Source organism: Apus apus, chromosome 4, assembly GCF_020740795.1.
Source record: "Apus apus isolate bApuApu2 chromosome 4, bApuApu2.pri.cur, whole genome shotgun sequence".
NCBI lineage: Eukaryota > Metazoa > Chordata > Aves > Apodiformes > Apodidae > Apus > Apus apus.
Window position 1 is genome coordinate 101,524,686 of NC_067285.1, and position 24,059 is coordinate 101,548,744.

Here is a 24,059-nt window from a genome sequence, read left to right on the forward strand (position 1 = left end):
GTCTACATATTTTTTCATAAGAAAACATGTTGATACTTGTGCAAATGTCAATATATATTTGTAAATCTGTAGCATGTATACCAAGAATATTATTTCTGCTCCAGCATTCGAATTTCATGCATAAAAAGACTATTGGGTAGAGATTCTGGATGTTTACCACCACATGACATTGATTCTAAGTGTGACTAGACTAATTACAGAGAGAAATTAGTAATAGACAGAGTTACAGAAGTATTGTTGCATGTCTAGTTGTGTCTTATGGGCTAAATTTCATTTCATTAAGCAGTCCATGGATATACAAGTCCTGCAATAAAATATTTGTAGTTTCCAGTAGATGTAGCATGCTAACAGATTTAACAATCTGTTTTTAATTGCACTGTAGTATGTTAAGAGCTTCATCCATTTTATTCACTGCAATGCTGAAAAGAACAATGTATTAGAAATTAATAATTATAATTATTGTGATCAATGCATTACCTCTTTAAATTCATGTTCAGAAGCTATCTTGATGAAAAAGACCCATAGGAAATCCTAATATACATTTTTGGGGTTATGTCTAGAACTCACATAAAGCTGTTTCGCTGAAAATTGTGTGGAAAGCCCTCCAGGGGAGATGCTATTGTCAGGTTCATTTGCCATGAGAAAGAACGTCAGTTAGTTTGTAGGTTAAATTATTTCATCCAGGTTGAAACACATATTAAAGTTGCAAAACCCATTACAAAGTGTTTAAAGACTGCTTCAAAAAATACAGTGGTTTGGTTGGATTGCTTTTTGCTGCAGTTTCCAAGCATCCATGTTTGAACACAGATCAGTAGGAACCCATCTGGCCTATGCATTATACAGGAGACCTTGCAAGGTGACTGACTCTGTAAGGAGTGGCTGGTGAGGTGCATTATTGTGGAGCCTGAATCCAACTGATGTAGTTAAAGCTTGCTACAGCTTCCTTCAACCCCACACACCCAGATTTCTATGTCAAAGGAAGCAAGCTCAGGAGAAAAGGAGTTCTTGAGCAGACCTCTGAGAGCTTGAAATGCTCTTCCAGGGATGTAGCAATATACAGCAATGACCTGTCTTCATTTGGTTTCTCATGTTTCTAGACCTGGCCTGTTTGTCACATAGCTCACATATTGCTTTTCAGGCTCCTTGATTCCTCCGTATAATTGCTCTTAATCATTCCTCTTCAGAAACTGACTTTCTCGTGTTTTGTGGTGCTATGGAGACATTTGTCTAGGTCAGGAGAAAGTCTAGAGTCTTTTCTGTTCCTTCATTTGAAAGATCTCAGAGGATCTGCTAATTTTTGTTGTTCAGTTTGCTTTTCTAGACTTTGTAAAAGATTGTTTTTATCATTGCTAGATTGATTTCTTATTTTTTTAAATTGGACTGAAGAGCTTTTGTGGCACGTGTGACTAGTAATAACTTTTAGTGAAGAATAATGTGTATCTAGAAATTGCTTTTGAAATTCAAGGAAGCTTTTTCCGAGATAGCATCTAAGCATTTGTATTTCCATAACATTTATGCTTTCTGATGTGTTTCTGTCCTTTTGTACTTTTTTTTGTCTTTTTTTTTTTTTTTGCCACCGGCTTTTTTCCTCTCTTGTACAAAGAGTATTGTCCCAAATGGGTCTCAAACAGCATTTTTTATTATACTGACAAGAACAGCAACACCTCTGTACATTGTCCTACAGCAAAGGCATGACAGAATAAATGATCATAAATAAGTCATCTTACATGATTTCTGTGTTAACAGTCCTTCAGTTCCTCTCTCCAAGAGGCAAGTGCCCTGGCAAACCACAGCCCCACATGGCATTTCAGACCTAAACCAGATGCTGACAGAACAGATGTGATTGTTGTTTTGCTTGCCATTTGAACCCAAATCCCTAATGCATGATAGAATAGGCATTGGAAGCCGCAAGGATTGACAGACCACATGTTGCTTAAATTGAGTTATGCCTGTTCAGCCATATATTCTACATGTTCAGAGTACTATTGGGAGAGGTCACTTTTTTTAGTCACAGAATTCAAATGCTACATATGGTTTGTAGCAAAATATTCCGCTCATTTAGGATGTCCTAAACTCTCCATACCTCAGTTTCCTATCTATAAAGTAGGCATAAATAAATGTATGTGCTCTGTACTGTTTTGATGTAATTTATACTGGCAAACTTTGGGACAGAAAGTTCAGATGGAGCCTTTGCTACCACTGTAGAAATGTTCTCACAAAAAGTCACATTAGCAGATGGTGGAGGCTGATGTCTACTAACATATATAGACATTTGCTCCATCACATTGCTTTTCTTTCATGCATGTATTCCTAGTCTCTGCATCTGAAAGATCTGAAATGGAGGAATATCTGACACCATGAGTCATTTGCATGTCTGTGACGTGTTTACAATTCCTATCTCATGCTGCTCATAGGACAGCTTCTGGTGCATGGGTTTAAGTGTAGTGCCCTTGAGCACATAAGGCTACATGACAGTGTGTTGCAATAAAGCACTTACAGATGTATTCACAACTGTCCAAGAGTAAGGGTAGTGCAAAAGATAAGCACATAGCTCAAGTTATGACATGCAAGGAGAAGATTCAGTGGATGGTTGTCTTTGGTGGTGGTGTTATCTTAACATATGTATTTTGGAAGCTAGGGTTGTTGTAGAGGTTTTTGAGAGGAAGTATGTCCATTAATGTGCTTTTTGATTGCTCACACTAACTTGTTAAAATGCTTAAAGCAAAGAAATTACTAGCACAGTATGTGTGTATGTGGATCTTGCTCACAAACTAGGTGATGCTGATGATACTGGTAGACATGAGGATGTAGAGGAAGAAACTGGCAGCACCAGAAAACTAAAAGCCTGTCTGATTTTACTAGGTTTACAGTTTTCCAAACTGTAGTGAAATAATTCTGCAAGCAGATGCATGTCTATTGTGCAACATTAACTGAAATACATAGCCAATCAGCAAATGCAATCCATGTTTTATTCTATAAAAATATAAATTTTTCTACTGAAATATCCCATTGGAATGAAAGAAGCCAAAGACCATAAATTGAGGCTTTCAGCTACTAGACAGCTACTCCCCAAGGGTATTTCAGGCCAGCAATATGCCAGTACTGTACAAAATAGTCCACTGTCTAAGTGGAAGGAAAAATGAGTGACAAATGTGGTATTCAACTGTGCTTGATATTATGGAGGTCAGATTCTTTGATGGGAAAAATAAACCTTCCAGAAGTGCCAACAGTACAGCTAGGAAGTGAATGTATTAAATAAGCATCAATGAAAAGTATGCTAAGAGGGGAGAAAAAGTTTTGCCTTTGTATTGCTAAAATAAAGTGAGTAATCATTAATAAAAAATACTGTTTAATCTTTTTGGAGCTATCTTTCCAGTTGTTAAGGTCTAAAAATATTTTTTAATATTTCTGAATTTTCAAAAATTCAAGGATTTTAGTAGAAACAACTACTGTTATTTTTAATAAATGTCTCATTATATAGTACTCTGGAAGTTGTTTGGGTTCATTGCTCTGTTACTTGCTTTTCATCAGTGGAAGGATGTAAAATAGGAGATGTGGTGGTGAGAAGGAGTGAACTGTCACACTTCTCTGAAGAACAAATTTGGCAAATTATATTTTACTGGCCTCAAAGCCCCTGCATGCACCTGAGCAGAAAGCTGTAGAGCTGTGCTAGTCACTGAGATGTACAGCACAAAGCAAGTTCATCTCGGTAACAGAAACAACTCTTGGCAGAGGAAGTTTACTAAACCCACTGATTTGTTTGGCCCTCTTCCAGGTGGGATTCCATTTGTCCTCACTGGAGAGTTTTTCCAGCAGTCTCAGAGGCCAGCAGCATTCATGATAGCTGGGACAGTCAACTGGCTCTCCAACTTCGCAGTCGGACTGCTCTTCCCTTTCATTCAGGTACTCAGCAGCCTTGCCATTGGATATACTATGATACAGCTGATGCATATGATGTTTGAATAGTAACTTTCAGGTAGGAATAAATGTCTTTTTATTGAAGTGGTTTGGATATGTAATTTCCACCATGTCTGGGATACGGTTCAGTTGTGCTACCCACATATCTCCTTGTTTGAATGTCTTGGAGAAAATTGTCCTGCAAAAGAAAAATTGTAATTGCAGTGCAGTCTGACGGCTGTGTCAGGAGTAAAATGCCAGGGTCAGGAGAAGGGCACAGAGAGGAGCAAGCCTTCTGGGCTACTTGTAGGTCCTCAAAACTAGGAGGAAGATTTTTGATTACTCTTCAAATCATTGCTAATTATGAGATTTGAATAACAGGCAAGGAAGTGTTGCTGTTTTGCCTCTTACAACTGAAAATTATATGATATTTTATCACATGCAATACTGTAAAACATTATTTGCAGATATTGAAAAATTATGATGTAAGACTATATATTAATTTTAATTTGACAAGTAATTCTGCTTTTACTAAGTAGTACTGTTTAACACTATCTGTATGTGATAGTTTATGGGGGAACTTGAAAGTTATAAAGTCTGACCTTGATCTAAGTTGGACACTTAATTTAAAATTTCTTGTAAAAGGAAAAAGTCTCTAGTAATTTTAATTACTTGGATCACCTTCAAAAGTTAACATTAGTATATAGAGTGTCATCCTTCCAAATTCTGTGCTACTACTAACTTCAATTAGACTGCTCAGAGTTATAAGACTTAAGGGCTTGTTTTATTGCTTACTGAAATCAGTGAACATTTTTAACCAGTGTCACGACCCACAGTAAGGACATGACAGTTTAGATATTTAAGGTGAGATTTTCAAAAGCAGATATAGACATAATTATTTTCTCACACCATTAGAACATCTACCAAGTGTTAGAACAAATTAGACAATTTCCTTCTGTTTCTCAAAACCTAACCTTAGTCATCAGCTTCAGTATGGCCCAGGAGGTAGCCACGAGCTCATCCAGCAAGCAGGTGCTTCTGTGAGGTTTAATAGTTGTCTCTCCAAGAAGATGGGGACTGGCTATTCAAGCAGCATTGGATATTGCCTTCCACCCTGGCTGGCCAGGCACCAGTCTCAACATCTGCCTCCATGGTGGCTGGGCAGTGGCAGGGGATGAGGTCTCAAATCTATGGCTGTATAATCAGAATACTTATATTGGTTATGTTATTTAATTATTCAGATACATTAATGGAATAATCACATTTCTCCAAAATTGTAATTTCTGCTTCCTGCAAAAAACTGAGGAGTTACCTGAGCCCTGGCTGTCCATTAGATCTGAATTCTTGCAACTCAGGGCTTTTTCATTAACATAATCTTTTTGTCCTTCTAATCCCACCTGACAGATCACTTGGAGGGAGCTATTAAAAAAGGCACTCAGTAAACTCAAAGAAAAAGGCAAACTGCATTCTCTAACTTTTCATATGCATAGTACAGCTTTTTGAGTGATTTAGTAGGTATCCATATGAAGTTTGCAGAAGCCTTGGGGAATTCATCATTTTGTGTCATATAAATTCTCATAGCATGATAACAAAATTGCCAGGTTTTTTTGAATTAAGGTAAATTATATTTCCATCTTGCTAGGTTTTTGGTTTTCTCCTCTTTAAAATGTAACATGGAGAAAGAGCTTAAGAGTTTGCAACTAAAGATGAAAGCAGTGTTACTCAGACTTTGATTTTTAAAGTTTTTCCACAAGGTCAAACTATATCTCCTCACTTCCTAACTTTCACTTTTTTCCTATTTCAGTGAACTTTATTCTCAAAATTCAGCTTGTGAGTCACCTGTTTCTCTACAGAAATGGAATGGCTTCTCCTTAGCTCATCTTTTTAATTCTAAAAAAAATAATAATTTTAAAAAATCATTAAAATGCCTTCACAGAACAAATGTGTAATCCCTTCTGTGTATTTAGAGGCTAATCTGAGGGACAGCAGTCACTTTTTTAGTGAGCTTCTACAAAATCATCCTGAACCTTTGGGAAACAAATAGGTTAACTTTAGAGTTATTTAAAAACTCAAGCTGTAGTTACTCACCAATTAACTAGTTTGAATGCCTAGATTTTCTCCCCTTAACCATCTGTAGATACATGTAACAGAATGAAACACTGGTTTGAGTCATACATTAAAATGGATGAAACTGAAAAGTACAAACCAATTTTCAACAAATAGGAAAAAAAATTTATTTGGCTACTATTCCAGCCCTCATCACTGCTTATTTGAGATATTTGTGTGAAGAATTAGAACTGAGGTTAAAATGTTGACTTAACAATTTCATTTGATTTTGTGTTATCATTAAGAGGTGCCTGATTGTAGGTGTCAAAAATGCGCTTTTAAAAAAAAATATAAAATTAGTGTAAAACACAATAATTGCAGCAGCCTTGTTGCATGGAATCATGGAACATAGTGAGGAATTGTAAAAGATCTGGTTTTAGGTCTGAAGGCATTTCACACTTGTGATTGGTGTAGAGCTTGACCTTACAAAATGTCAAACGTGTCACCTTGAGTGACGCTCGGCGCTATCTCTTTCCCGTTGTCGTTACTTGAGAATGAAGGTGTGAGCCTTTTCTGAGTGGTGAAGAAACAAAGCTTTGAGAAGGTAACCAAACCAGTGGACCAGAGATGCATGAAATGGTTCATAAAGACATGGTGACCCCTCTTTTCAAAGGATTTCAGTGCTCTCCCAGGTACTAGAGCTGGGTCATAATGCTCTTTTATTTGGATGCCATTTCTCCATATTCCTACAAAATATCCATCAGCAGGTATCTGGAGTAAGTTAAGTAAGCACTTCAACCCTCTGCCCTCTAACTTGCATATCTTGCTTTTTCACATGGCACTTCCATGTCAGAAGATCATAGCAGACCATAAATGACCTCCTGTGTCACAACCTGTGAATGGTGATATATGGCACAGCTCCTCAGAATGGAGCCACAGGGTGAGACAACATTCACTGAATCAACCATGCAATACTAAATAAGCAATTAGCCACTTGATGAGTAATGCCTGAAGTTATAGCACTGTTTGTGTTAGCTTGAAGGATTTAAAATGCTTTCTCTGAAATTATTACAACTTTAACACTTTTCCTTTTGCCTTTTCATTATATCCTATGCTTTATACTATATCTTTTATACTGTTAATGCATTGTGATTGGATTTGAATCTCTAACTTTTATGAACTAACCAAAATAGCCATGTAGAAAAGTTGAAAATTTGTGTGAACTGATGAAAAGCTTAGTTTATATTTTGTCATATATAAACAAGTATGTTTTGTCCTTGTTCTTAGAGACACTTAGGCAAACACTTAATTCTAGTATTTGATTTAAAGGCAGGTTGTGTTCATAAGGCTGTCAATGTACATTTGTCTGCCTTTCAATGATCTTAACCTAAAGTATCCATTATCAGTTCTTCAATTCATGTGTGTGCTTTTTGGTTTTTTCCTACATTTTTCATTTTTTAATATATAGAGGTGAAAATAATAGCTTTTTTCCTTGGGAATGTCCAAATTTTTTACTAAAAAGATTTATAAACCTATTTTTTTATTAAAAACTTCCTGTAAATTGCTCAAATTAAAAGAAAAAAAGAAAAAAGAAAAGATACACAGTTCTACAGTATGTTCTTCCATGTAAATGAAATTGCTACACTAGAGACCACACTGTCTGGTCAAAATTTTTAAAGGTAGATTCCTGTAAGTTTGTAATCCAAATTACAAAATATATCTGCTTTTCAGCTGTGTTGCTGAAATTTCAGTAGAAATGCATTTAATAGCTGACTGGGTGAAGACCCAACTCAGCTAAATTCCCCTAAACATCAAATCTTTCTCCCTTGTTTGCTCCCTGTTGCTCTGATCTGGTTGCTGTAGAAAATTCAGGGCAGCAGCAGGGCTTGTCTCACGATTGTGATAAATAATATTGATTCTTGGCTTCATCCCCATATTGCAGTTTTGATGCACAGTGTGACAAATGAACCATTATTCCTTTTTTGACTAATATACTCTGAAAATTGATTTAATCCACATCCTCACTCAGAAGGCGTATAAAAGCACAAGTGCCCTTTTTGATGTACTCATAGCAAATCAGCCTTTGAAAATATGACTCTTTAATATATTAAATTATTTTACAAAATGAAAAGGAGACAAAACTAAGTTTTCCAAAGGCTAGAAATTCTTCTGAGACTTCCACATAATGCAGTTTGCATTCAAGCTCACTCAGGTTTCAGAATAAGCAAGCAGCAGCCAAATGGTTCTTCCTGATCCACAGAACTGTGAGTGTAGCTGGGTTGCTTCTCACCTTATGCCTTATGGATCAGTGCTATTCATGATCTGCAGAATTCAATGTGAGACAACCAGTTTCTTGAGAAAAATACTTACACTGATTTGATGAAAGCACAAGTGTTGATGATGATACTGTTGTTTCCCATAGGATTAAGCCATTGTGAAGAACTTTTGATGCTGGGGCTAAACCTATCGCTGTCCCCAGCTAGGGGAGTAAGAAGTTGGCTTTCATCAAGATACACTTTACATGGAGGTCTTCCTCATGACAGGGGGTTTCCTCTTTGAAGCTCCTCAGTTCTGTCTCTGTTCTAATCTCATTAACAGGGATATATAACTAAATCACAGCTCAGGATGGCAAACCGGAATATAACAGATTTCCAGGTTAAATCCACTGACTAGAATGGGTAGTACTAGCAAATAATTAGTACTTCATTCCATAATTTATTTTAGCCAGTAGAAATCCTAGGGGTAAGAACATATATATTTTTAAATTTTTTGTTGTTTGGATAATTTTTAGTGAGTAATTTCAGTTATTTCAATATATGTAAGATGTTCATCTGTGAGGTTAGACTGATGCATTCTTTTCAATAATTACATTGTAGGTATTTTTTAAACCCTCCAGGTTGCTAAGAAGCATCATACATGAGATCAATTAGTCTTTGACTAGAAAGCACAAAGAGATTTTAAAAACAGAAGTACTTTTTTTACAGGAGGAGCGAAAGTGTGTGTTTGTAGGCAGCATAAAGGAGAATTTTGAAACTCTCTTCTCTGTGTTCTGTATTATTTTTTCCTAGCAATGTGCGTTTTTCATCTAGACTTGCACTTGCAGACCTTTTAAAATTAGACTAATTGCAGCAGTGGTTATGTAGCTTCTATTTTTCCCAAGATAATAGAATATATTATTTACATTTGCTGACTGATGTTCCAAGATGTAGAGCCTGACAGATATAAAATCCTTACTGTCTTTTCTGGAAAGTGACTCCACACTATGAAAGCCTGAATGCATAGTAAGCATGAGAATAAGTATTCTTTAAAGTGAGTTAAGATCATCTTCATCAATGTCAGTGTGGAAAATATGCAAAGCCATTTGATTACTAAATAAAGATACAATAGGAATAATATTGGTGCCAGTAGCTCCCTTTTTATATTAGCACTTTACAGTCTCCAGCAGTGATGCTTTATCTCTCCATACTTACTCATACCCCAAACTGGACCAGGATTGCATTTGCACCTAAACCTCTTATGAGAAGAGGGTCTTGAAATCTGAGAAACTTAGATTCACATCCCCACTCCATGTCCTTAGGAATCTTGTGAATATAATCAAGGGTTGAGCTGCCAGATGCTGATATAATGCCTTAATCTGCAAGACTGAGCACAAAGTACTAAATGGAAACATTCCAAACATTGGGAAAAGTCAGGTGATGGCAGAAGTGGTGGGACGCTCCTTTTAGTTGTGGTTATGCAGAAAGAATAAAGCACTTAAGAGGCTGTAGTATGTATTTTTTAAATGAGGAAGTTGCTTATTTTGTGAATATAAAAATGCAAAATAAAAAAACCTTGTGAATTTCAGAACAACTTGGGCAAGAATCAAGCATCCATGGAATTTTGGAGGAGGAAATTAGAGAAACCTCTAACCTGAAGGCCTTCAAAGTTTTATTAGTCACCCTTTTCTAAGCTTATTACTGTTTAGTATATGCCTTCTTTTATGGATAATGAGTGGAAATAAGAGATAATTTTCCTTCCAGCAGTAGTGACTCATTGTAAAAAAAAAACCCAAACAAACCAGAAAACAGCAACAAAACAGCCAAATCTCAGATTTGGCCAGAGGAGCATGTATATTCTTGTCCACCTGAAGGTACAAGCTATCAAACACCACTTACTTAGTTCTGCATTAGTATTTCTTAATTGCACTAGAGTGTGTCCCATGTGTACAGTACTCAGTTTCCACTGAAAGTTTCCAGTGGATTTCATACTCTCCAATATGGTATTGATGAATTCAATATTATATCTGTTTTAAATTTAACTAACTTCATAATTCAGCCATCAGATACTTTATTTCTTGCAAATTTTTGTTTGTTTAATCTTCTGTTGAACAGAACAGGCTGGGAGTTGTGACATATTTTTAATGGTAGGCTGAAGAGTTCATGTGAATATATTTCAGTTTCTTTAAGTCACTCACAAACCATAAGGAGTTCATTGTCCCATAGGGTATTTATTCCAGTCCTTGATTTAATGAGGAACTTCCTAAACAGAAGACTGATGAATGGCTAAATAACATATAAAACAAATATGTTTGCTTTTCCATAAGCCTCCAGCCTTCTATTTTTCACAGGCCTGTGTATAAACAGAAACTGTTTCCAAGGCAATCAGATGAACAAAACCCAAATCTTTTAAATGTGTACATACACAGATGGATACAGGCACATCCTTATTAATTTAGCCAGATTCAAAATTGTTACTTGTGGATATTGTTTGCCACCATCTCCTCAGATCTCCTGTTTTATTTTATGTTGCTGGAAAAAAAAGGCTGAGGCCTTGCCTGACTTTGCAGGAGCCTGCAGTTCAAAAATCTATTTTAAATAGTGAGTGATAACTGGTAGAAACTGGTATGCTGAGCAGGTGCTGGAGTGTGGAGAAGAGGGGCACCTGGTAAATCAGAAATTAGAGTGTATGTATATGTAGAAATAGGTGCAATGAGCTGAAGCAGGCAGAGAACAACAAGCTACAGCAGCAGAAAAGCATAATCTACAAGGTTTGAAAGCCTCTGGTGCAATAGAATAGACTTGTGTTAAGCTGTTACACTTCAGTAACAGTAAATTTGCAGGGACAGACTTCTGTAACCTGATGGTGTAACAAGACCTTGAATTACACATTATCTAGAAAAAGGTGCTGTTTATTTTCTGTAGTGCATTGTGTAAATACAAATAATTACTAAGGATTAATATCTAGCAATTAATTTCATGAGATGTTCTTTTCATTACATGCTGATGTGTCCTTATTTCATATTTCAGTTTATTCCATTTGACTGTTACAAGACACTTAAAGACTACATGGTAAATTAGTATTATACAGCAGAACAACACAGCAGTTTTCCTCATAAGTTTTCTGTCATAATAATTTCTCTTTCTAAAACACCATACAGAGTATTTTTTTGCTGTCAAAGTCAGGCTGTATATTCAAAGTGAATTCAAGAAATGCTGAAATTACTATCCATGCTACTGAAATTGGAATCTTCATGGATATACTATATTGTAGAATAATGTGCTTTCCTTTCCCAGTAACACACTGGAAGCAGATGTAAGCCAGAGAGGAAATAAGGAAATTAGTCATTTTTATCCACCATGAATATTCTTGGGGTTTCATATTCAGTTCTGTAAACACCTCTCATGTTACTGTTGCCTGCTGCTCACCCCACTGCCCCACAGATATCCCTCCTCTCCCTGGGTTATGGTAATAGCAGCTGGCTGAGCTTATGTTTACCTCTGCCTTGTAGCCTTTTTGCTGGCCCCTGTGCCAACCTCATCCCACGGGCCTTCAGCCTGCTGAGCATGCTTTAGCAGGGGGGTGCCTCTGCCTGACTACTCCCTCTCAGCAACCAAAACTGAATGCCCAGAGCCCTCCTTTTCCACCTTTCTGCCATGCAGAGACCAGCTGCATCGTTACTGCTCCTCTGGTTCCTTCTCTGTCCCACCAGTGATTTTCCAGAACAACTCACCTTCAGGCTTTCCTCCTAATAGGATTGTTTCCAATAACCAGGAATCACAGAGAAATAGCCAGCTATGCTTACAGAGCCACTAAGTGGAAAGCTGACTTTACTACCAGCTGGGGTTTGGCTTCTGCCTTTGGCACCGTGGGGCTGCATGTCTACAGCAAGGGAAGAGAAAGATTTTAAATCATTAGAAGGGTTGGGGAAGTGATGGATGGAGGTCTTAAAATGTCTACATAGTTGTACTAAAAAATTATGTAGCTCCCTAACAAAATGACAAAGAACTGAATTGCTGCTATGGTTTCCTAAGAAAAATAAATGTCTTAAATGAGGTTCATTTAGAAATGACAGGAAATTCTTTTGTAGTGACTTCCCCCCTCTTTTCTTTCTCTCACAGGAGAAATTTATGTTATCCCAAAATGGGACACAAAGGCATCTTTCTCTTGCAGCATTTTTGCAGCAAGTCTGAGGCAACAATAGTAATAAACTGCAAGACACTTTGCAGCTTTCTGGCAGAGCAGTAGCACAGAATATCTCATTTTTGTAGGGACTAATCAATTTTACTGTGCATTTTGAATGCATTGTCCAGATTTTAAAAGTCATAATAGTTATATCTATCCTCCATCATCTACATTTTTGCATAATTTCCCTGAATTGGGGCATGTTGATAAAGCAGATATATATATTGTGCTATAGGTTCCAGAGATGAACACCCAGACCTTGGTGAAAACTTGTGTGAAAAGCTTAAGTTATAACTAAGTGTCTGGCTCTTCAGGTTGGGGAGCCAAGTGGCTGACAGAAATCATCTGTGTAATTCCTTTCCAGTTCTCTGGCAATGAAAAATTATGTGCTTTTTATGATGGATGAACAAGTGACTAGATTTGAGGCAGGATACAATATTATCTGAGAAACTGATAGGAAATTTTAGGGCTGTCCTGTTGCACCCACCAATGTCCTTCCCATAACGGTGTGTGTTTTTGTAGGAAGATTCTGCCAAGAAGGTGATAACGTATTCTGAGCCATAGGAAACATTAGGAAAATCTTTAAAATAACTAAAAAAATAATGTCTTTGTTCTCAGAAAATTAAAACAATGAACATTTTAAGAGCATTGGCAAAGAGGGACATGAGGGAGAGTATATAGTAAATAGAGTACGACGAAAGATCAAATTTAAATCTTCATTATTAAGAGCTGCCTAATATCCTCTGTAGCTGGGAGACACCTTTCAAATGAAGAAATCCTTGGCTTTGAGTACTGATGTTTGCATAACCTTTTTTCATAAAGGCGATCAAGTGAGGACATAGCTGTGGATGTGCAGCTCATTGCAGCCCTCTGTAGTAAGTTTTGTGCCCAGTTTCTGAGCTGGTGGCTGAGGATCTCATTCTTGTGCCCTGGCACAGGAGCTCGGCGTTGGCACTTTGGTTGCCAGATACTGTTGCTGAGAGGCAGAGGCAGATGCTGAGATGACAGGAAAGGAGAAGAAAAAGCAGGGTGGAAATAATGTCCTAAAAATAGAGAGTGCTTTTAGTAGCTGGATTTTTAAGAGAGAAATGCAGAGACTCTGAATTTTCATGTGTCTTCTTCATATAAACTTTTTACTTACATTAAGGAAGAAGGCATCTGAAATAAGTAAAGTACCAATTTTCACTAGCTACAAATTGAGTAAACTTTGATTTTCTTTCATTTTTAGACTAGCTAGAGTGTCTTGAAAAATCACCTGCTTGGATCTGTCATCCAAATGCAGCTCAGTATCACATGGGATACAGGTGCTACAAGGCTTGTAGCCTTAGTACATATTGCTTACTAGTATGATGCAGAGACCTGTATGTGTGTTCATTTTCCCCTTTTCAGAAACTAATTTATTTCTGCCTATAAAGTAATAGTTCTGAGTCATTATACTTGTTCCTGGAGGCTCTCATGCACTTCTGCCCTGCTTCTTCCTTATTTTTACACTGGAGATTCTCCTTCTCATGCATCAAGGTTAATTTACCCAACAAGATTCTCTTTTGGTTTTCCCTATTATTTCCTTACTGTGTAATAATACCCCTTGACTCTTTCTATTGTGCAAAACAAAAATTCCCAATAACAAAGGTGTGCATGCATGCCTATACATAGATTCCCTCAGCAAAGCTATTTTAAGCTTTTGCAAATACATGATATTTAAAATAACTGCAGCACACCTGTATGAAGGGAAATGGCTAACATTCCCCTCAAAGATGAGAAAAGGCTGTCAGAAGAGGCTATCAGAAGGTTAAATATGAGAAAATAAGCTCTTAATTAGAAGCAACATGCTTCAAGTATAAAATACAAGGATCTGTTAACTTCTTTATGAGAAGGTACTGAATGTGTGATGGTTGGGGTTGAAACTGCAGTTCATGTCTGAAAATTTCTCAATTTTGTACCTAGGAAATACGTTAAATATGTTATATTTTTATGTTCTGTCCTTCTTCATTGTCCTGCACCTTCAGCAGAACCTTAAATTATGTCTGAAACTGAAGAAGGACAAAGGGTAAAGGACACAAACTCTCTCATCCGTTTCTATCAATGGGTTATATTAATTTGAAGCAAAGTAAGTAAAGTCACATGTCTACATGAGTAACCCTTTTGCTGCTGATCATTTTAGCAAGACATCTAACCATTATCATTTGACCTCATCACTTCAAAATCTATTTTGACCCGATCTCATGGCTCTGGTCTTCATGGCAACTTCCAAATGGAAGCACCTGTTGCCAGTGCCAAGGGGCTGTAACATTGCAAGTTGAGAATCTAGAATAATATTTTAGCATTTTCTGGGAAGAGCCAAAAGTTCTGCTTGGAAAATACTGATGTGTTAAACAGGCTAAAATTATTTAAAATTTGTTAATTTGTTGTATCTGCCCTATTATAGCTTTTCCCCTGTTTTCAGTATTGCGGTCCTGCTTAGAATTTAAACTTTGCTACAAAATGAGTTAAGTCACTAAACAGCCATCATTAAATAGCACATGATGATGTTCTGCTCAAGTGCTTTTACATTTTGCCAGACTACAGTGCTCACAGCATGTAAGGTATTATTAACAGGAAGATTGTTCTCAGATTTAATACTGATTGTATTTAAAACTAATTTTAAGGGGCAAATTTTGTTTTGTTTTGTTTAATTAAAACCAGAAATCTGATCATTTTATTGCCAGGGTTTTTATTTGTTTCAGTTTACTTTTTAGCTTGAAAAAATGAGCTCTTTTGTATACTCATTCTGGACACTCTAAGTCAGTTCACAACGGTAAAAGTTAAGTGTTCTTTACCATGTTATTTAATGGGAAGTAGAGGAAATACTTGTGCATTCTACCCAATATGTATAGTAGCCCTACACAAGTTGCAAATATGTTTGTTAATCTCTTTGCTCAAGAAAATGTGGCTGGGCTGGGCTGCACCTACTTTTTCCTACACCTTGTTTGTGCAGCTACATCTCATCCTCCAGGCCAGGTCTGATTGCTTGCCACACCTGGCATCTGATTTGGGGGAACTGCTCAAATCCTTCGATTTTGGTTTTTTGTGGCAATTGCACTCGTGTCTTAGGTGAATCTTTGACCTTGATAAGCTGCTGGAAAGAGAAGATAAAAATGAGTAATTAAAGATTCAGCTGGTGGAACATTTTCAGAAATGCTGTGTTTTAAATAGCTTGCTTAGGAAGCTGGTATGAAAATAGAAGGTGATGTGTTTTAAAGTTTATTCTTAACTTTTAAATATCCTGTATAGCAATAACCCTCACCAGCCTTGAAAAATCCAGTATAAACCCTGCTTTGGAGAGGTTTTATTAGCCTGCTGACTAACTAGGAAGAGGCTGCAGGTATCTAAGGTGTTTTCCTCAGGAAATTGCATCAGTAATTGTGTCTGCTGTTCTCTTGCCCTGCCCCAGGTGACCTTTGGTAACCCACAGGCAGCCTAGCCTTTCAAGGACCTTCACTTTTGTATCTGACCTGACTCTGAACAAAGATCTATGGCCTATCAAGAGACAAATTCATTATTTAGGAAACCACCTGAAACTCTGGGCACCTTCGAACCTTGGCTGTTCTTGCAAGAGAGCTAACTGAAGAAACGTCAGGGGAAAACAGCTTCAAAGCGCAGACTGTTGTAGTGCTTTGTTCTCCCTTCCTTCTAACCTTTTGGTTTCTAACTTTGTGTGCAAAAGCCTGGCTTCAAGTATTACTAAAGAATTGTGTTCCTAGCCCTGGCAAGCCCGTCTGGTGATGGAGGAGGAGAAGCACTTGTATGAAGGTGGCAGCTTGTTTGGAACCTGAGCAGTAGGAGCAGAGAGTCTGCAGAGTCCTGCCTGGGTGGATGTGGCAGGAGTGGGGATGGGGCTGGTGCCTCCTGCATGGCCAGAGTTAATGCTGCTGCTGCTTGGAGCTGAGTGTAAGGAAGTCACCCATCGTTATGTGGGAAAGCTGAGAAGTAACAAAACCTTTCCTTGAATACCTTCCTTGAATTTAGTCTGCATTTAGCTAGAACTTCATTCAGAACTAGATTGCTTTTGCTTCTTCCCTTGCCCTTTTCTTCTTTTAAGCCTCCCCTACAACTGTTTGGAGAGGGTAATTTTTATTAAGAGTCAAACTACACTTCAGGAGGATACAAGTATTTAGTTTTTTAATATCAAGTCTTCTACCCCATGTAGTTAGTGAAATATGTCCCAAAGTATAGAAAAATATTTAGCATTCCAAATTTTATCATATATGTTGTCATTATTCTCCTATCATTGAGAATGCAGATGTCAGTAAAGGATCTTGAGACCAGGTCTGTTAGGCCAAATACAGAGTTGCAGAATATCTGTGCTTTGCCACCAAAGACTTTAGTTGAAGTTCTTCCCATTTTTTCACTCTCACCCCAGACCACAATAAGTAAAATTCTGGGGTTTTAGTTCTAGAGTGGCAGCTGCACAGTCTCTGTAAAAATTCTGGGGTTTTAGTTCTAGAGTGGCAGCTGCACAGTCTCTGTAGATGTCTTGTCTCTAGCAAGCTGGAAGGAATAAGACTCTGGATTTGGAGATTACAGATGTCAAAGAGTAAGAGATACAGGCTTCACAGATGTAATATTAATACTAATGATGTAATTTAATAATAATATAAGCAACAATAAAATAATGTAAACCAGAGAAAGTATAATAATTTCATAGAGCAAAGACTGATCCATTTTCCTGTCAGATCTGACTATCAGTACCTTTTCTGTAGTAGCCATCATTCAATAACTCAACATTTACCCTTTTCCCAGCACATTATCCTGTCTCCTGGATCCCTCAACAGGCACATCAGAAATGCTGTGGCACATCTATTAATTGTTTACATCTTTCCTCTGACACCAGGCAATTCTGAATACATTTGAAACAGATATAAACTAATTAAACATCTAGGCTGAGCCATATCCCACCCATGTCCCATTGAGGGTTTCTATTTAGTTAGGATTCGGGATTCAGCATTTTCCTTCTGCTTTATTCTGTACTTCTGGCCTCCAGCTTTATCAGTGTGCAGTGCAGCTGGGTGGTTTCATGCTTATAACAAATAATTTAATTCACACAGATGCTCTTCTGTGCCAAATAGAGGTTTAGGTGATATATGGGCTGAACTCTGAATGAGTTACAAAAGGCTTATGAATATGAGTGTCTTTCCTCTGTGAGTAAACCAAAAACCAGCTTTAAGGAGATATATTGACTGAAGACTAGCTGATGAGAAAAGGGCATTTTCTGATTGTCTTGCAGTGTTCCTGTCTGGGAATTAGGGCTCTTTTGTGCTAATCCTGATGAACATAAGGCGTGCAAAGTGTTAGTCTCTTCCTACAATCCCATTTGTAGGATTTGTAACAAAATTTGATTTCTAGCTTATTCTCTGTGGAATTTCACTTGGAGGTCCTTGGGGGCTACTTCTAAATGGATCTGCAGAAATTAAGGACAACAAGTTTTTTACCAATAAACGTGAATACATTATGCAAAATCATTGCAAATAAAATATTTACTCATGAGAATGTTCAGTTCAATTAGAAAAGGTTTAAGCAGACATGATTCAAAGAAGATAATAAACACTAATTTAAATCATAGACAGCAAATAAATAAACAGGAATAAGAAATGTGGGACAAAGTTGTGGCTGCACCACCAAGAGTCAAAGGTAACTTGTGGCATCTGATTGCTAGGTATATTCATGCTAGACATTAATGGTTTGCTTTCATCATGCAGAAGATTTAATTCAAAAAATATTCTAAAAAGAGAAAAACATTGTTCTGAATTGGAGCTCTACCATTTGGCTGAAAAACAATTTCAAATGCAGAAGATCCAGAAGCAAAATATGCATTCTTAATATGACAGGATGATTTATGAGGCACTGAGAAGTTATTTTTTCCTGTCTACTAAATTCATTTGCTTCTGCCTCCATATAAATTTGAAAGTCATATCTGTTCACATGCCAGAATATTCCTGTCCCCCCAGCCCCTCCAGCATCATGCGTGCTCTTTGGCCTGTGCTTGTCAGGTTGTTCACGAGTTCATGCTTCTAAGATTTAACAAGAAAAACACTGATGATCTCAAGAGTCATAGTCAATATCAGAGGAAACACTTTCCAGATTTTCCTATTACAGACAGGAGTTGAAGGGCTGAACTGGGTAATTAATTATCCATGGAAGACATTGTGACTAGGCAGGCTGGCAATCTGCCATGGTATTGAAGTGCAGCTGCAGAAAAGAGTTTTTCTCTTTTTCTCTTTCTTTTTCCACATGCAAATTTATATTCTTTTTCCACACCATATATGATGGACCTGTTGGAATGAGTCCAGAGGAGGGCCATGAAGATCATCAGAGGGCTGGAGCACCTCTCCTATGAAGACAGGCTGAGAGAGTTGGGGTTGTATAGCTTAGCAAAGAGAAGATTCCAGGGAGAAGTGGCCTTCCAGTATCTGAAGGGGCTACAGGAAAGCTGGGCAGGGGCTTTTTACAAGAGCGGGTAGTGAGAGGGCAAGTGGATATGGCTTTAAATTGGAAGATGGTACATGTGGGTTTAAACATAAGGAAGAAATTCTTTCCTGTGAGGGTGGTGAGGCACTGGAACAGGTTGCCCAGGGAAGTTGTGGATGCCCCATCCCTGGAAGTGTTCAAGGCCAGGTTGGACGGAACTTTGAGCAACCTCATGTAGTGGGAGATGTCCCTGCCTATGCAGGGGGGGTTGGAAGTACATGATCTTCATTGTCAGTTGATTCTTACACTAGTTTATAGCATAAAAGAAGTGCATGTTATGGATTTTTTTTCCTGCTGTGAGCTCCTGTCACCTTAGAAGTGACACAAATGTCTGCCATTTGGGTTTTTTTTCCTTGTTTATTTTGCAAATCTCTAAGCTTGTAAATACTGTGATGCAGATGCCCCTGGCTATGGCAGCTTTCCCAAGTGTTGTGTATTGCAGAAGAAGGCCTTATTTTATGTACCTAGAAGTGGCGATGCAATGTGCAAAACAACCCAGTGAAGTGTCTGCCTCGTTTCCAGAACTGCCCATGGTGGCACAGGGCTTGGTTAAGCTGTGCTCGCTGCAGGAGCCCGGCTGTCACCTGCTCTCCTCACACCCATGGTGCCTGATCTCAGCCTGGTGTCTCCCAGCGTTGCCCAGATTGCAGCTCTGCATGCCTCTGCCAAGAACCTGCTTTTCCATCCGTGGGCTATAGGCAGTGTTGGGAGAAATAATGATTCATGCATTTTTATGAGCTTCTAAGTGTTCTGATTTGCAACGAATGCCAGCACTTACTGTATACTTGGTTAGAAATTGCCCCATACCACACGTTTTTTCCATCAAACCATTCTTCTGAATGTTGCCCCTATGTATTGATCATCTCCTTTGTTTCTATTTGCAGAGTGGTTTACAGACCTACTGCTTCCTAGTGTTTGCTGCCATCTGCTTTGCGGGAGCTACCTACCTGTTTTTTGTCCTGCCTGAAACAAAAAATAAGACATTTCATGAAATCAGCCAGGCATTTGCCAAAAGGAATAAAGTATCTTTAGAAATGCAAGAAATGAACCACTACCCAGGGGAGACGAAGTCGAATGTGGAACAAGAATCAAACTTCACGTCTTCGGTGGACAACGGAGAAACCAAGAAAGGGATTGTGTAAACCTAGGATGTTCTTTTGGGGGACGGGGGAAAACATGCTCTTTTCTTTTGGTACTTTTATAGCAGTGCACAGTTTCTTTTATGTGACAGCATGAACTGCTTTCCCCTTGAATATGTTTTAAGTGAGTATGAGTGAATTTGTTTTCCGCTAGAGTGATGGTTGAAGAAATGAGAAGTGGGAGTAACGGCAGCTGATTAAATAAATAAGAGCTGGAGTTTTCCTGGGCACCTGTGAAATAGGTGTTGTGGTGACTGGGGGGGAATACAACCTCGGAGAAGTGAAGTGGTGGTGGGGAGGAGGGTTGTGAGCATTAGCTGGTTGAGCACCCCTGTGTGCACAGGGGGAAGCCAGCATGCAGCCCCTGGGGCTGGGGAGCAGGGGCCAGGGAGAGGGGAGGAGGTCCCAGCAGAGCTCTACTAAAAATCAATGCCCACCTACCTGAAATGTTACCAACTCGCATTTCTCCACGTTTCCCAGTATGTGATTCAAGTTGCACATGAGAACTAAGGACTCAAAAGAAGATTTGTGATGCCCTCCTGACCTCCCATTCCTTCTCCAGCTCTTTTGACTTCCAGTTGCTTTGCCTGAACATCCCCCACCTTCCCACAGTCCTTCCCACAGGTCCTGATGGGCTGCCTCATCTCTCTTGCAAATCCTGATCAACTAGTAATAGAGTTACCTCTAGTTTCTGGGTTTGCTGGCACTGCATTTCTGTGGATGCATAAATATTTAACTTTATTTTTCAATAATTTCAGAAGCTTTAATGTTAAAAGAAAACTCAACCTCATGGTGAAGTGAGAGAACTCTGATGGTATATGTAGGGTATAGTGTTTAAAAAAAACAACAACAAAAACCAAGTGTTTCAAGGGTTGAGGTTTTTTTATTGTTACTTTTGTGGGGGTTTTTTTGCTTTTCTTTTCAAGGTCCTTTTAAAACAAGTCTTAGAAGCCAGAATTTCCATGAGCCTCAAGAAATGTCATTTCTTAACACTCAGATCTCTCAGAAGGAATTTGGGTGCCTATTTCTTATTTAAACACTAATTTTTATTTGGGCATTAGATTGTGAAGCTCCAGGCCTAGTTCACATTAATAAGTTTCTAAACTATTTATTGCTTTGTAAAACTGGCCTCAGAGGCTGCTTAATTTCATGAGAGAAGACTCAGCAGGCTGTCAAGTTTGTCAGGGGTTACATGACACATTCTCTTCCAAGTGCAATTATTTTTATAAACACCACCTTTCCACTTTTTAATTTTGATAATAGTTTTTCTTGATCCTTCTAGGTATCTGGATGCTGAGAGGGTAATAAGCACTTTTAAAATAAATAGCTGTTTTATATGAAAAGCCAGTAAGTCTTAGAGCTGCTCTCAGTTAGGAGTAAGGCAAAAGAAGTACGTGCAGCATGTAGGTAGAGCCAGCTGCTTCTGCAAGTTGTATTTTCTAATCCAGAAGTTCATATATTTAGAGCATTTGGGGGAAAATATTGTGTATATATACTCATATATATGCATACACACATATATGACTGTATGAAAATATAGAAATATAGATTGATATTTATATTCATATATATATAAAATGAAGAATTGTTTTCCAATATTTGCTTTTTTCAGATTTCCCTGAGTAAAAAGCTGTTTATTGTTTTGTTCTACACTGTAGATTACACTGTAAATTAAAATCAGAGATCCTAATGTTCTGCTATTACTACTAAATTATGTATATGTTTTACACTGTGATTTATTTATATGTGGCATATTCGCTGCACACATTTTAAGCTGACCTAATAGGGCAATTTCGCTGCTGGGTAATAAAAGAAAAATTGATCTGAGCCTTTATGCCAGAATTTATGCTGTTTTACTGGGATAGAGGTAGAGCAGCAAGTAAGAAACTTAATATATATGTGGACAAGAGAATTAAGAATGAAAATCGGTTTTATGATATTGGTGCTACTGTTAAGAAACAGAGTGAATCAGGATTCTACCAGCTGATAGCCATAGACAGAAGCTAATCAAATACTATGGAGAAAACTGAAGAAAAATGTTTTCTAATAACCATTTTTGAAATGTCACCTTCCTGTGGCTTTAGTCACCTATTTCATGTCTTACGTAAGTCTTGCTAAGTGAATGACTATGTAAAAAGAGTTTGAATGCCATCCCTCCACAAAAGTTCAGGAAGAAATTCTTCCTTTTCTGTCTGCAGGGTGAGACTGGCAAATTCAGATGCCCTCATTCAAACTGAGAATTACCTTACTTTGCAGTTAGGGCTACTAACGTGGTGTGATGTGATTGATTTGAGCCAAGGCGGCAAGATTGGAAACCATTCTTCTTATTATTAATAATTTAGCACTTAGTGCTGTTCACTAATGTACGTTACAGGCATTACTTGTTGATAATATTGCCACTGAATAACTTCAATAAAATAGCATGTGGTCCTAATACAGCAGTTATACTGGACACCAAGATGAAATCATCTTACAGTTCCTTACAGTTGCTTTTGGAGCCCAGCTCTGAATGTGTTGGTAAAGAGATGGCTTGATAGAATTTCCTATCACAGCTCAAGGGCTTGTACAGTGTTAACAGCAGGGGGTTGTGCTTTTCCCTTCTGCAACCCTTTCTGCCCATCTCTTGCCTTACCTGAGATGAGCACACTCCAGAGAGGCACGTCCTGCGTGGCTGCCAAGAGCTGCTGCAGACCCCATGTGCCTTGGGACAGTGGTTACACATCTCACCATAGGTTTGTTGCAGCCTGTGATACAAGTTGAAAGCGATCCTAGACCCCAGATGTGTAGGTGTGCACGTGCTTTGCTCACTGGCCAAGGAAGGTGCTGCAGTCTCCTCTGCCTTGGGTTATGGAAGTTTCTGAGGAAACTTCAAATGTGCCGGTACTGCATTTACTTTCTCATCTCTGAGCCTAACAAGAGCCTTGTGTTCTACGAGTTGTTCCATAATGTTTTTTTTTCCATTATTATGCTGCTTTAAAGCTTCTCCAGCAATTAGAGGACAAAATGGAAAATATCAGCAATGTATCATTTGGTTTTGTCTTGTTGAATGTATCAGATTGTCCAGAGCCCGTGTGTTCATCAGGGAGTGTTGTGTGGCACCACGGTCTCTTTCCCCATCTGTGACACTGTGATGAGGTACTGTGAGATGGTGTCTGCATGACTACTGTGAGTGGGTTATGTGTGTGTCAACTATGTCCATGCACATTGATTATAAAATAAACCTTTGGAATTCAGCTAGTATGATGTAGCTTTTGTTCTGGTTAAATCTTAATTTTTACAGCTGTGTGAGTTTCATTGTACAATTCCCTGGCTTTTTGTATGTCCCAGTCCTACATCTGGATGACCTGAGTCATTGTAGACTCTGCAGTTGTGTAGTTGGGAGTTATGGGGAAGAAAATCATCCCTGAAACTGTATATTTTTGCATATTATTTACATTTTCCTTCTCGAATCAGATTCCATACTTCATTCTTTCATACGTTTCTATTGGGCTTTAGAAATAAAAATATAGATATCAGTGAGAGGCAAATTACTAGAACAGGTTAGTAGTAGTACTAATAGCTGTATATAAGAATCATTGAATCTTGTGAGGCTTTTTTGTAGAAGGTTGTCATTTGCAATGGATGCCTGAGTTCCTAAAGCTCTACTTTCTGATGAGAAATTCAGTCAAATGACTATTTCTGCTACAAAGAGATGCAAAACCTGAGATCTGAAATATGTATAAAAACCTGAATTTCATACTTTAGGACCTAAAGCCAATTTTCAGTCCACAGGGATCTGCTTCCCAGTACTTCAGCCATATAAGCCAATTTTCATCTTTATATTAAAAAAAACAACAACCAAATAAACAAACAAAAAAAAGGAGGAAAAAAATCAAAACAACAACAAAACAACAAACCCAAGTCTTTTAAATTTGCTTTCTTCCCTTTGACTGCTTCTATGGGCTTTTCCATACAGAAATCACTATATAACCTATTAGAGCTCCCATCACCTCACACAGCAGGAAGAACAAATCTGGGTAAAGGATTCCTAGG

General features: G+C 38.0%; 1 protein-coding gene across 1 annotated transcript in view; it reads left to right on the top strand.

Moving 5' to 3' along the window:
- The window catches only part of SLC2A9 (solute carrier family 2 member 9), a 99,657-nt gene extending 76,397 nt beyond the window's left edge, over positions 1-23,260 (top strand). The window contains exons 11-12 of the mRNA XM_051616649.1: positions 3,776-3,903; positions 19,773-23,260. Coding sequence (XP_051472609.1) covers positions 3,776-3,903; positions 19,773-20,030 — 386 coding nt within the window. The 3' untranslated portion in view covers positions 20,031-23,260. The remainder of the gene's footprint in view (positions 1-3,775; positions 3,904-19,772) is intronic.
- The last annotated feature ends 799 nt before the right edge of the window (positions 23,261-24,059 follow it).